Source organism: Callorhinus ursinus, unplaced genomic scaffold (genome assembly GCF_003265705.2).
Source record: "Callorhinus ursinus isolate GAN/ISIS: 27379988/994484 unplaced genomic scaffold, GSC_fseal_2.0 scaffold20, whole genome shotgun sequence".
Classification (NCBI taxonomy): domain Eukaryota; kingdom Metazoa; phylum Chordata; class Mammalia; order Carnivora; family Otariidae; genus Callorhinus; species Callorhinus ursinus.
The window spans coordinates 15,481,667-15,496,505 of NW_027397082.1; the positions used below are offsets into that span (position 1 = coordinate 15,481,667).

The 14,839-nt window shown below is 43.6% G+C and overlaps 1 protein-coding gene across 2 annotated transcripts in view; it reads right to left on the reverse strand.

Annotated features, from left to right (window-relative positions):
- Positions 1 to 924: 924 nt before the first annotated feature.
- The window catches only part of SORCS3 (sortilin related VPS10 domain containing receptor 3), a 615,618-nt gene continuing 601,703 nt past the window's right edge, over positions 925 to 14,839 (reverse strand). Inside the window, exons 23-27 of one of the 2 annotated variants that reach the window (XM_025881120.2) lie at positions 11,926 to 12,057; positions 10,093 to 10,192; positions 8,975 to 9,080; positions 3,526 to 3,686; positions 925 to 2,792 (exon numbers count right to left, since the gene is read on the reverse strand). In XM_025881120.2, the coding sequence (XP_025736905.1) occupies positions 2,728 to 2,792; positions 3,526 to 3,686; positions 8,975 to 9,080; positions 10,093 to 10,192; positions 11,926 to 12,057 (564 nt within the window). In that variant the 3' untranslated portion in view covers positions 925 to 2,727. The remainder of the gene's footprint in view (positions 2,793 to 3,525; positions 3,687 to 8,974; positions 9,081 to 10,092; positions 10,193 to 11,925; positions 12,058 to 14,839) is intronic. The other variant, XM_073904225.1, reaches the window with a different exon arrangement.

Here is a 14,839-nt window from a genome sequence, read left to right on the forward strand (position 1 = left end):
TACTCATTCTTCCAAATTCCTTACTCAGCAGTAGGCAAGAGAAGATCTTTTGCTGGTTTGATGCATCAAACAGCATTAAAAAGGTTAACAATAATAAAAGTGAAAAAAATAATATACGTCTTCTTGGTTCCCTCTCCTCTTTTCATTTTCTCTGCTAAAGTCTTCAAGGCCCACGTTGCAGTTCTATCTACCACTCAGTGGGATCTGATGCCACTCAAAGATCTTGTGGTTGCCAAACTTTCCACTCAGAAGTTCCTGGCCACAAATATTGGGGTGGGAAACTTGAATATGGGCCATCTAATGAAAGCTCCCCCCAGGACCACAGAAAATGAATAAGTAGAGTAGACTGAACTATCGTTACTACTGTTCCCAACATATCATGCCCTCCCCTAGACCAGAATCCTGTTGTCATACTGTTGTCATGTAACTCTGTGGTACCTTACACCAGAGGAGGTGGAGCCTATTTCCCTGTCCCACTGATGCTGGGTGTGGCCATGTGGTTTCCTTTAGTCAACAGAATGGAGACAATGGTAAACAGGATGACCATTTTGAGCCAAGGCCTTACAGGCAAAGAGTATTCTGCTGGCCTCACTTGGAATTCTGTAATCCACCATGAAAGACCATGCCCTGGGTGGCATCTGGTCCCAGAAGATGACAACTCATGAAGCAAGCCTGGATCTCCAACTGAAGCCAGCATCCCAACTAGTTCAGGAGAGCCTGGTCAGTTCAATGGAGTTCAGGCAAACTGCAACCAACCTGGAGATTCATGAGTAAAACATATATATCTGGGTTATAAGCTATTTGTTCTGTTTTGGTTTTGGCCATGTAGCCTTATTGCAGCGATAGCCGACTGACAGCAATAGGTGAAGAAACCAGCCCAAAGAGAAAAATCTCAGCCAGGTATATAGCTTTGATGTACAAAAATACATTTATTTTCAACAATTTCAAAACCACTGTCTTTTTTTTTTACAGTAGAAATATTCAAATGGGACAATAAAATCAAGAACAGTATATGTACATATACTGTATATATAGACATGACTCATGCATTTGTATTCCAGTATTTAGTACAAGTATTGCAATTGTCTGCCCCATTTAACCCTTGAAACAAAAAAGCAGGATCTCTAGAAGCACTCCTTTTCCTGATCTGCGCTGTAGCCAGTCAGCCTTCTCTAGGTCGCATTCTCTCAGGGTCTCACAGACAAGAAGGCAAACGAGAGCTCACAAAAATTAACAGGTACAAAATCTGGCCTTTCCTCCCATATATATATACAGTGTATCATTTTGTAAAACAAGTGTACTCAGGCTGCACCTGAAAAGAAAAGAATGCTTACGTCATGGCTTAAAGTGACCCTATGGAACAGAAGTGGTGTGTGTGAGTGGGTGGAGGGGCCAGGCGGCTGGGAACGAGAAAGCTGGCTTGGAAAGCCGCTCACCCAGAGGCAAGAACTATCTTAAGGAAACTGAAGGCAGACATTTGACTTTAAGGAAGTTGAGTACATCTGACAAGCAAATAGCACAGCTTTGCTAAAATCATCTTGGACTAATATCATGAAAGGCTAGCCCCCTCTTTGGCCTGCAAGGGCTTACACAGACTCGTGATGCCACAAACGCCCCATCCCTCCCAAGCGCTCTCACTCCTCCTGTGCCGAGGAAGGAATCCAGCCAGAAAGCAGGAAAACGGTCCCTTTCGGATCCACAGCCGAGCTTCTTTAGAGAAAACCCATCATCTTCTCAGCCTGATAAACATCCTCCATGCTTTCCTTTTGGAGGGGAAGCCCTGTTGCCCCACCTGCGTCTCAGTTTGAAGTCTCTGGTGGGCTTTGTCTTGCAACTTCTTCCAGGTCACCGATGGCACAGAAAGCCCCCCATGTTCTAGGATGTCAGTCTACTCCTTCCTTAACAACTCGGCCCAAAGAAGCCCACCCTGCACCCCTTTATATACATAAGTAGAAACCAGCTATGGCATGGGACACAGAGATGCAAGAGTTAAGTGTGACAGACAACTGGAGAGCGTCCAGAACCCAACACATCTAGCAGGCCTGGGGGTTGGTCAGCTCTGAGGGTGAGTGCATAAGCCAACACACGCATCTTTCTTTTTTTCTGTTTTCTTTTTTACTAAACATTAAATTATTTCTTAGGAAATAAAAAGCTATTTACATTGTAATTATATACAGTAAGCCATCTGTAGCCTCGCTATTGACATGCATGAGGCGAGGGCCTCTTTCTCATAAAGGTGTATGCACGCTTTCTGCACCTACTTTCGCTCCCCACCAACCCATCTCCTGCAAATCTAACTGGGAAACGGTCTATGTCTTAGAGTGTGTGTGCTGGGGGTAGGGTGTGGGTGATGTTGGGGGGCCGGGAAGGGGGGCATGGGAGGTTAATGAGAAGCTAACCCAACTTAAAAAAAGGAAAAAAAAAAAAAGAAGAGACCACAAGGAAAAAGAGAGTCCTCACATGGTCAGTGGCAGAAGAAAGCAAGAAGGCCAGCGGAAGATGCCTCCTTTGCCCTTAGCACAAATACAGCCATTTATTCTTTTTGTCTCATTTTAACCAGCTAAGAATGCCTTTTGTCTCCCAAAGCTAAGCATCTGCCTGCTATTTATGAAGGGGCCCTTGGTAAACAAAAGGTAAAAAAGACATTTTCATTTTTTCCATAATAATAGTCATAGTAATCATCAAAAATAAAGTCAGAAAGATGGCTGACCACGTGGCTGGTTGGTGTTAAACGCTAGTGCAGTTGGGGATCTCCTTTGTGCTTTCGCTGTTTGCAATGGCGGCAATGCCTCCTGCAGGGGAGAGAAGACAGACAGACAGACAGAAAGAGGATGTCAATTTCACAAGGGCAGGAATCTTGTCTATTTTATTTACTGCTACATACCAAGCCATCTTGAACGGGTGCTTGATAGGTATTTATTAAATGGGACACCTGGCTAGCCTATACTACCAGCTCATTGGCTTCTGTCACCTATGTTTAAAGTGTACACTTCCCACACCAGCACACGAGGAGGGAGCAATGACTTGTCACCTTACACACCACTCATGACAACACTAAGAGCCAATATGCAGTGAACACATCCTCTGTGGCAGGCACTGGGCTAATGACATACTCTCATTTCATTATCACCACAATTTTAGAAGGTAGGTACTATTATTCCCATTTCACAGATGAGGAATATGCTAGAGCCCTCTTGTATGTGGTTATGAATTAGGACATCTACTGCTTTTGCTTCATAGAAGAAAGGAAAAATCCCAACAGTGATGGAGAGTTGGCCTCATCCCTCCCCCACTCTGACTCCAGCACTTTCGATCTTCGTCTACTTTTAAGGAAAAAAAAAATCTGCCACTTTCATGTGGCCAAAGGTGGCAGACAAATTTTAAAAAACACGATTATGTCTCTGTAGCCAGCCGTTTCCCACCCACCTCCAGTTTGACATGAGTTGAAGGACAGGCCACGTGGGCTGACTGCCCTCACGTTTGGAGGATGGGGGACACAGGAGCTTGTTGTACCAGCACACATACCTATGACCCGGGTGTCCAGCTCTTTGTCCAGCAGTTCCTCGGGCTCGGTGAAGTCACTGAGTGTGATTTTGGGGGCGTTTTCACTTTGGCTCACTGACCCAATCATCTCCTGCTCCTTGTCGTGTTGGACTTGAGCATAGATGTTAATCCAGGGGATTTTCCTACAAAAATCAGATTATGATCACAGGGTATGCCAAACTTGGGCCATTGGGAGATTCTGGGCCATAAGGGGGAGAAAGAAGCTATTTATAGGACAGGCCAAATGTCTGGGAGAGGGGCTGGTCACCCAGACATTGTAGCCGTGAGGCCAAGAAACACAAGGCCAAAGACCAGATGCCCAGGGGAAATGTAAACCACAGAACTCCCTGAAGAATGCACCTTCTTCTGGGGTAAACCAAACGGGTGTCAACAGAAGGGCAATGCTGCTAAGCAGGTATGCACTAAAACCCTTAAAATACCTATCCCTCACTAAGTTTTACAAGGAGCTGGACTTTGAGATGCACAAGATTATATCACAGTGAAAAGACATCTTTTTCCAAGGTTGCATCAAGTTAATCAATTCACATTGGTTTCCTTTATGAAGAGCCCAGAAAAAAAGGCTTCTAGCCATTGCTCCTATCTTCAGAACACCACTTGTGGGCCAAAGATCCTAAATACTTGGATAGTCAGTTTCCTCATCTGCTCCATGGGAGTAACAATAGCTTCCTTGTAGGATTGTAGAAAGGATTAAGGCAAGGATTAAGAGAAGCTAAATAATCTCCTTCAAAGACACAAAAGTTGTAGGTTTGGAAACAAGGCAGAAAGACTTAAGGTTGGAGGAGCGGCCGGTTGAGATTAGAATTTTCTTAGAGGATTCATCTTCTGACCCCTCTCCATACCCCTGATCCACCGGGTTCCAGGCCTGTAGCCTCCTGTGAATTCCTCTCACCGAGTGCTTCCCAGACTTTAATGTGCTTATTTCTCACCCGGGTTCTTGCTAACGTGCATTTGTGACTCGACAGGTCTGGACAGGATGGGGTGAAATACTGCATTTCTACCAAGCTCCCAGGTGACACTGAGGCTGCTGGTCTGAGCCCCAAACTTTGAGCTGCAAGAACTTAGTACATCAAACTCATCCCCACCTTGGAGACTTGAAACCAGCTGTTCCCTCTAGAACACTCTTCCTTCTACTCTTCTAATGATGGTGTCCTTTTTGTCCTTCAGAACTTGGTTCTGAGAGAATTCTCCTGACTACCCCACCTCTCCTGTGAAAAATACAGACTTATGGGACAGTGTTTATGAAATAAATGAATAGGGTGTTGGGTTTAGGGTGATGTAAGAAGCAAGTGTGCTGACTTTGTTTCCCATGTGTGCTGGATCTATAGTCTCTGTCTTCTCTGCTGTACATGCAATTTCGCACAGTGCTTGGCATATGGTTGATATTCAGTAAGTATTTGTTGAGTGAATGAGTAGATGACCTCAAAACTTGTGTTCTTTCTTTCATGTATTAGATTCTCAAACAAAAAGACCACAATTTTACATCGGAATATTATCTCTAGAAGTGACCTCTCTTACCCAGATTAAAATCCAGACATTTCTTGAAGCTGATCACTGGCAACGATATTATTAAAACTTAAGGTATCTGACACCCACCCCAATCCAGAACATTCTGCGCATTTCTAAAGGAGAATCTCTCTGTTGTCCTACAACCAAGCAGTGGTGTTTTCAAGCTTCTATACTCCCTTCCACCACTCCAACCCCAATGAGGTAGAGTATGGGGGCATTTAATGAGGTTTGCTTATAGCTAATTCCGAAGGAAAGATCCCAAAATAGGTAGGAAACATGGGTGGTTCCTACCACTCCTTTACATTCAGTTTTTGTTTCTTTAATGGTTGCTTTTCATACATTAAGAGGTGTCCTTGTGACTCCTACTGGTCTAAACCAGCTTAACATAATTTACAAGGACCTTACATGAATAGATTCTATGTGAGGCAGCAGACCGCAGGCTCTCTAAATATGTATAATTAAAAATTCATGCTGGCCCTTACTTTCCTCTTATCTAAATAGAAATGCAACCTAACGACTTAGATTTCTTCTAATCATAAAAGTACATATTACTCATGAGCGGTGGGATCAGCTGTAGTATTTATTAGGTGCTGGAGGCAGTCAAACTCTCCTGATCCCACAAGTTTGTGTACTTCAGAGCTGTAGCCAGAGTTCACGGCCTCCTCCTTGATACTTCCCTAATGATACCTGGGAGGATGTGGATAAATCTTCCCTTACAAAGATTGTTCACTTTATTTCAATCTCTAAACAACAGGCAGAAAATTCTTCAACATTTTTCAAAGATGGTAGAAGGGATACAATTTTACGGCATCATGTGCACATTTTAAAAACTTGTCAAATTGCTTTTCATCTCTTAACACACGCACTCGAAGGATGGGAGAATATCAGACTAAGCCCCATTTTTGCAGGTAAGAAAGGTGGGAAATAAAGAGATTTAGGGGCATCTCTTGGCCTACATATTCATATAGGTTTTAATAAGAGAAAGAAGATGGATCAACCGAGTCACCCATAAAAACTTCAGTTTTTGTTTGCTCCATCTCTAAGTGTTAGGAGCCTGTGGGAGGAAATTTAGGTCTCTAAATTTCTCTGAAGTGAGTAGGCCTCAGAATGTGATGAAAGACTTGCTAAAAAAAAAAAGGCTGGAAAAACATATAAAGGCTCAAAAGTTTTCTTGGATAGCCAGAAAAAAACCCAGATCTACAGTATAGAAAGAAAGTCTTGTTAGGCAGAATTTTCAGATAATAAAAGCCATATCATAATGATTTCTAATTACTTTGTCTAAAACTTCAGAAAATAACTATCCAAGAATAAGATCAAATGTGAGAAACAGGGTGATATTTACATAAAGGAAGCTTGCGGCTCACCATAGCTCTCTTCTCTTTTCCCTGCTAAGTGACCACTTGGGGCACTGAGATTGTTTTCAGTGCCTGGCACATAGTGGACACTCAGTAAATGTTTGTTGGATGAATAAGTGGTTTAATGAGTTAATGCTGATGATTACGCAGAGAAAAGTGCTGAGTCTGAAAACAGCGTGGCCAGTGATCTGGAAACAGAAACAGAACTGCCCTTTCTATAGATGTACTGAATGTTTGCTAGCCAGGTGCAGGTATTTAAATTTAAATTAATTAAAGTTAAATACAATTTAAAATTCAGTTCCTCAGTCATACTAGTGGTTCCTGCATTGGGCAGTATACATTAAGCAGAATGTATAGCAGACATTTGACTTTCAGCATCGCAGAAAGTTCTATTGGTGATTAAAGAAACAAAGGAGCCTCTGGGAAGCACAAATAAGAACCTGACCTTTACTCATCAGCAAGCCCAGCACCCTCCAGAGAGCCGTCAAGAGAGTTCCAGGTGATGGGGAGGGAAAAAAGACCAAAGAAATAAAAGAAGATCCAATAGGACCTCAACCAAAGGGCTTAAGCGTTGGGAAGAAAACGTCCAGAAAAGGTAGCTAGAAAAGAAAAGGTAACAGATGATTGGTAAGTGTACCTAGCTGACTCTCCTGTTCATCCAGTCTGAGTGGTGTTTCTTCCCTGTGGCCTTAGCTACATAATTCACTGTCAGGGACACAGAAAGAGTTGGCTGATATTGGGGAACGACAGAGGAAGAATAATTCAGAGATGTCATTACCTGGCAGAGATTCAAGAATTCCAATGCACACATTTAGAGACGCCTACATTAATAGGTTGACTGTCTAGGGAGTTTAGCAGCATTTGTAAGAGAACAGAAAACTTCCTAAGTCACAGGATGTCTTGCCTTAGTTTGGAGATGCCTGACACAAATAGCTTTTTGCAGGACTTCTACTGGCCCTTGTCCTTAGCAACCATGAGGTTCTAGAAGTCAAAAGGTGACAAATTTGGTTTAGTTTCTCTTCAAGCTCCAGCAACCACCGGCTTCCCCACAATCAAATCCTTGGATGAATAAAAGTGTGCTTTGCATGTAACTGAAGTATATCCACAAATGGGCCTTGCCTTGACTAGACCATTTCTATATGGAATCTTTGTTCTCTACTTATGATACAAAGGTTTGTTCCCATCTTCAAAGGCAACATGGGTAGGTGGGTCCGCATGTCTTGATCCAAGAGGATATGAACTCACACACTGGTCTATTAATTGAGTAGGAAGGTAAAACTCTGTCCTGATATGGAGGGTGTTGAAGGCTTCCCACTAGTTTGGCAATGCTGAGATGAATATTGAGGAAAACCCGTGTTCTGAAGCCTGAGCTACCCACTAGAAGGCAGTGAATGAGGTCTGGGGGAGAGGGTGGAGCACAGCACCTTTACAGCTGATCGCTTTCACAATCTAAAAGCATTACCTTCAGTACCTAGAAAGACTCCCAGGACCAAGTTTTGCTTTCAGAATAATTAATGATATTTTTACTTTAACCAGTCTTTGTATGAAGCACATTTCTGTGCCACTGATAGGATTTTTTGAGAGCCTACCATGTGCCGTGTTGGGACACAGAAGCCACCTTTGGATGTCATGTTCTCTGTTATCTAAAATAGCTTAGCGTTGTTGATTATTTAGTATGTACCAGGTATAGATGTTATTATATTTAAACTGCACAGTAAGCCTATTAAGTATTGTTTTGTCCATTTTACAGATAAAGAGATGAAGGCTTAGGGAGGCAGATTCAATTGCCCAAAGCTACAAATGCTAAGTTAAAATTGGGGGTCTGTCTCATTGCAGAGTTCATACTCTGAACCGGGACACCTCTTGGTAGAAGCTTATTCAAATAATGGTACAGAATGATTGATTTCAATTTCATGTTTTAATAAGAATCCTGTTGTGTCACCCCTCCTGTGGCCTTCAAACATAATTTCTGAATACATGTGAAGTTTAGTTTTCCTGATCAATTGCCCTTTAGAAACAGGAAAAAGAGGGAAAGGGTAAAGGTTGAATACTTTTAGCATGCAAATTTACACAGAGAGACCAGGTAAGCTGCAACACAAGATAGGAAAATGTGTGTGTGTGCGCGCGTGCGTGTGTGCATGCACGTGCGTGGGTCCATGTGTGCTCCAGATTTCAGCTGCATTTGGTCTACTTAACCACCCTAAATGTTTGGTAAGCTGTAGAAAAGATATCCTGAATATCCAAGACCTTACTTTAGAAATTTAGGTGAGGTTTGAAAATTCTCTCTTCTCTTAGAGAGAATAAATTGATTACATAGGCTATCCCTTATCTTCCTAACTCAATATACCTATAAATTGGATAGGGTTCAGATTTTTAAACCCATTTATTCCTTGACCCTCAACCATTCCTGCTTTCCCCCAATGCCAAACAGAACTTCAAAGAGAATTAATTTCACATATGTGGAATAAGTTTAGGAATGTTGGCTATAGAAAGAATCAGCTCCCAAGAATCCAGCTTCAATAACAAAATTGAGTGACAGTAGCACATACCTTTTAAACTTGTAGATTAGAAACACAGCCAGGCCGACAAACACCACTGACAAGAGCATAAGCATGGCTGAGCTGCTGTGCCCAGCACTGGAGTCCACCAACGGAGCTAGGAGGAAAAAGCAGATGGCTCACTTGGAAGCTACTAGATGGAGGGAGTTCCCATTGGAGAAAGGAGGCCAGCTGATGTCCCAACCTTATATCTAGTCTCCACTGCCTTGCACTGTGTGCTATCCAGAAGCTTGGTTTCAATGATGAAAATAGTATCCTCAATCACAGCTTCTTAGGACAACTCCTCTGCTCTGCCTGGAGAAACTTACTGTTCTTGGTGTAAACTGAGTAATGTGTATCTAGCTAAGGGGAGTAAAGAAGAGGGGCTTGAGTGCTCTTTCTCTTAGAAGGCCTGAGTACCTGTCAACATAATTATGGGTGGCCCATTGGGAATTTTGGATTAAATATTGATGCAATGTTTCATTCTCTTCCTTTACATGGTTCTGTGAAAACACTGCTGGGTGGGCACGTTTAGAACCTCCACATCTGAAAAGTCCTATATTAATAAGAGATATTTAGCAAATAGGCTCTCCTGGAGAGCCAGTAGTGGATACCCAATGGGACATACATTTTCAAATTCCTTTTACAAATCAATCACTAGAGCTGATCTCTGTATCAATTTAGATTTACCTGTTGTAAATCAAAAGGAGTTTTAAAGTTATCTCTTGTGGCCTCCCAACCAAGATTCATGGAATCAGAGAATTGTAGAAATTAAGAGACCCTGAGGACTACCCACTATAATCCTGACTGTTGTGGATAAAAACGAACGAACGAACAAACAAACAAAAAACAATTAAGTCAAAGCCCAAGGAAATTGTAGATTTTCCCCCAAGGTCATCCAGAGATTCAATAGCAAAGCCACTTCTAATGAAGTCTTCTTGCCACCTCAACAGGAAGCCCCAAGAAAGATGTGATTAATCTTTCGTAACCATCACTACACACAAGAGCCCCGCCCACAAAGCTATTTTCAGGCCTTTGTGGAGAAGTGTCTGCTAATGATCTCCTCCCTTTTCTCCCCAGGATAATAGATCACCATCTCCATTTCCCCCTGGATCCCAGCAGGCACTCACCTAATGTCAGCTGTGTGACAAACACAGTAACTTGAACCCCTGGCTTCAGCTCAAACTGCACCAAGTTTTGGTTTAGAGCATTAAACAGCATCTCTACAATCTGGAAAAAAAGAGAGAGAGAGGTGCACAGGAAGACATGACAAGAGACAGTCCTCCCTCGTGGAGCAAGAAACCAGGGTCAAGAGGCAAACAGTGACCAAGTTCTAGCAGGAGACAGGATATTGGGACATTTTCATCAATCTGGTTCTCATAGGCCTCAGAGCCCTGCGAGGCCAAAGAAGTCGTTGGTGTTATTCGCTTATCCTGGAGAGCAGAGTGAGACAGAGAGAGGTGTGTCCAAAGTCACTCAGTGAATTACAGTTGATAACAGACATCGATGTTTCATTCAAACCCTGGTTCAGTGCTTTTTCATCCATGCCTTTATAACTCACCGTAGCACAACCTATTGTGGTTTCCAATGAAAGGACATCAACCCATCATTAGTTCTTTAATCTAATGAAGTAACACACACAGGGTAGAGCGGCCCTTGCCAGGATGAAAGCCGGGGACGTACGTCCCCAGCCCACTCCTCTGCTTTTTCTCTTTTGGAGACAATGGGAGGCAGACATCAAAGCAGAAGCTGCCTTCTTTTTATGGAATAATTTTTCCCCTTTACTTTTCCCCGGCAAGTCTCGGAACACATAACATCAATTTAATCACTCTATAATTCCCACATGAAAGCTGGGGCCGACTTGGGTTATGGTCCCTAACTCTTATCTGGCTGTACGTGCCTTAATATCACAGCTGCTATTCATCACCGTAATTACCTATTTATCTAAACGGATGGATATTGTAGCTTCCAAATATAGTTCACATATGCCACTTGCTATTTCAGAATAAAGAGGTCTTGTAAAAGTGACGTGTGCATTGAGAAGCTGAATTTATTTCTGGCCAACTTGCGTATGCAGCCCTGCACTACGAGGATCTGCTTCATTTTCCAGAGGAACGGACTGTGCCGGGTCTCTGCTGCCTGAGGAGGACGTGGACAGCCGTGGGGGTGAGGTGGCAGGCAGGTGAGTATTGGAGAGACACGGAAGATGTCTGCACAACGACTGCCTCATGTGGGAGCAGATGTGTGCTTCGTGTCGATGTTGAGAAGCCTCAAACTCACTTTTTTCTACCCCTCCTGACAGCATCACAGGAAGGCAGGGAAGTGTGAGGCAGAGCACAGCCCATGAGAGCCCAGTAGGAGCAAGAAGTGAGAGAGGGAGAACCAGCTCCTTGACTTCCGGGATGGTGTGCTCATCACAGGAACCACATGCCCATTTGATGAGTACGGTAAACCACAGTCCCCTTGGACATGCTGTTTCCTTAGCCAAAACGCGATGAAACAATCCATTTCTCTCCACAGAAACATGTTTAAAAGCAGCTCGTTTTCTCTCCTGAAGCAGAACTTAGACTGACCGGGATCTTTAAGGACAAGAAGCCTATTTTCCCAGAAACATACAGGGACACTCAGATCCCTCCTTCTCTCTCTCCTATGTCCCCCCACCCCCACCCCCCAGGGGCAGGTCACTGGGCAGGAGACCTGAGGAAGTTGCAGGAATGCCAACTGCTGGAATGAGTGCTTCTGGGATGCCTTCCCTTCTTGTGTGCCGAATGCTCCAGTCTGCGTGCACCTGGGCATCTTCTGGGCAAGCCTGTTGTTTCTCACAGCCCTGGGTGCTGGACAGACGGACAGGCCGCTGGGCCAATGGGAGGAAGCTCCCCTCCCCTTGCAGCGGGAGGTGAGGTTGTGTGCCCTTGGACTGGGAGGTGCAGGCAAGCACCCCCGCCAAGCGTTCCCTCACTTACTTGTTCCAGGTCCTCTTCGTTGCCTTTCCTCCTCTCCGTCAAGTTCTTGGGGGGAAGGATGAAGAGCTCTGCTGAAGTGGGAAGGCCAGGGAACACGGCCACCAGGATCTGCTCTTCCGGGACGCCAGTTACCTGCAGAGACCACAGAGTGAAGGTGTGGGGGAGAGCCAGCCTCCCCAAGTCCATGACAAAGAGCAGAATATGCCCGGGTGTAAGGCTCACGTGTGTGCTGCCTTACACAACATGGGAGGCACAGGGCCCAGTATATATCCAGGCTTCCTTTCTGTCTCCCCAGAGAGGGGCTGTGATTAGTCTCACTACCTCCTCTGGCTTTTACATACGTTTTTACTGAAACTAAAATACTACAGTGATTTTCAGAATAGCATTTGCTGGGAACACGGGCTACAGCCCATCCCATATTTTCCATTTTTTCTGCATGGAGAGGACTAGAGCTTCTGGCAAAAGCACGAACGTACTGGCTGCCAAGAAGGAATAAGAGGTTACAAGCAAACGTGGGGAGACGCAAATTTAAAAAAGAACAAGACAAGCAGCACGATTTTCACTTACTAAAGCAGGATTTTTGTATTAAGTTAAAATTGCTAATATGGGTGAGGCTTCAGTTAAGAGGCTCTCTCATTTGTGGCTGGGCTCACTAAAAATCAATGCATGTTGCCAATTTGCTTTTCAAAAGACTTACTTTAAGGCCATAAAAATATTCAGAGCCTTCATGCAGTAACTGTAACTTGGAGTGTTTGTCCTAAGGAAATGATCCAAAATATAGAAAAAGCCACATACAGGAAGAAAAACATTATCTATAATAGCAAATACATGGGGAAAAACTCAAATATGCAAAAACTTAAGTAAGTAATGGCATAATCACCCGAAAGAATGTTATTTTACCATTACGATGATAATTAGTACAGTCAGCCAACATGGAAAAACACTTATGATAGTTGCATTCTGATCTATTTCCTTACATTCCTTTGGTTACAACCCTATAAAAATGTGTAAGAGTAAAAAAGCAAAATAAAACACTAAAAGTTGTGTTAAGATGCTGAGATCATGAGTGAATTTTTTCTATTTCTGAGTGTTTAGTAAAAGGATTATATTGCTTTTTGATGAAAACTTAAAGGAAGCTTCTGTCTGGAGGTAAATTCCTAAAGCAAACAAAAGTCTGAGTCATCCCCCACCCTTTGTAAAGAGTATGGTTATTCTTTCTTATGTGTCTCCTGGAGGTCTTTTATCCAGAACCCCTCCTCCTCTTCTGCCAATTCAAATAGGGTAGCTTCTGATTTGGCAGAAATACCTGCTTCCTCCAAGAAGTCTCCCCTGACTATCTCCACTTGCAGTGACCTCCTCCATGTTAGCCTCTCACACCAAGCGCTCCCAGATACCATGTCTACCACATTTCAGGGACTTAGATCATCTTGGCGGTGACATGCATGTATCTGGCTGATATACTCTTTTCTCTGATAGGTTCTTATGAATGTTTACCCAAACATTCCTGGGGGTCTTTGTGGCTATCTCACTGTTCTGAAGATGCCTGCACAGAGCAGAGACTCAATAAACAGTTCCTGGATTGAATAGAAGTTGGGGAGTTGTTTCCCATCCACTTAGCTCTGATTCATATTTGGGACTAGGCTCACAGATTGGGAGTCCATTCTCAGGGATGTGATAACAGTGAGAGCACCAACTTGCAGAGAACTAACAAGTAGCATTCAGAAGCCTGAAAAGTCCACCAAACACAGAGGATCCCTTGGAACTGGCTTTGCCAGATGCCTTGGTTTCCTGACGGGAGGCATGATCCCAAGTAGCTGGAAGTCTTGGTACTCAAGACTATGGGGCGAGAAGGTCTCATCCCTCATCCTAACCAGCCAGGGGAAGCAAGTCTCTGGAGACCATTCTGAAGGGCAAAGCACAGAGGAGCACCCAGTGGAGTGAAGGGGGTAAGGCTGTGAGCACCATCGTTAGGCTGACCCTTCATCCCAGGGAATAGTGGTCTCAGGGGGGCGGGGTCAGTCAGTTAGCAACCTTGGGGGGACTCTGGAGCTGTCTAGACTCACTTAATCCCATCCAAAGGGACACTTGAGAGACAGGTCCTCATGAAATTTAAGGCCCAGGCATCAACCGACATGGCTGATTATTATTTATTAGAATTATTATTATAATTACTAAGTCATTTATTAAAAAGCTAGTATGTTTTTAATAAACACAATCATGCAAAATATACACAATTCTGGATGTTTCACAGTCACAGAGCATATTAAGAGCTGTCACATTTCCATCCCTTTCTATGAATAATCTTTTCATAAAAAGATTTAAGATGAAGACCATCTGGTAGACAACTCCCCACAGGAATGCTCTCTTGAATCATTCTCTTTTCCTTCTTCTTCTTCTTTTTCTTTTCTGTCAGCTCCTTTTCCAGGTCCTTCCCTAGATCATCCTCCTCTGCCTTAGGGAGCATCAGCGTTCATGTCTGCCCTGCCCCCCACCCTCTGGGGGTGGTCTAATCACCTCCACAGTCTCAGATCCCACATCTCTGCCTTCGTTCAGGGAACATCCACTTGACCTTCAGATCCATATTTTTAAATCCATATATTTAATTCCATAATTTTTATCTTCCCAACTGTTCCTCATGTGCTCCAAACTCACATAAAAAAAAAATCACATCATTGGGATGCCTAGGTAGCTCAGTCAGTTTAATGTCCAACTCTGGATTTCAGCTCAGGTCATGATCTCGGGGTGGTGGGATTGAGCCCTGCATCAGGCTCCATGTTCAGCGGGGTGTCTGCTTGTCCCTCTCCCTCTGCCCCTCCCCACCATCCACTTGCTCTCACACTCTCTCTCTCTCAAATAAATAAATAGAAAGATAGATAGATAGATAGATAGATAGATAGATAGATAGATAGATAGA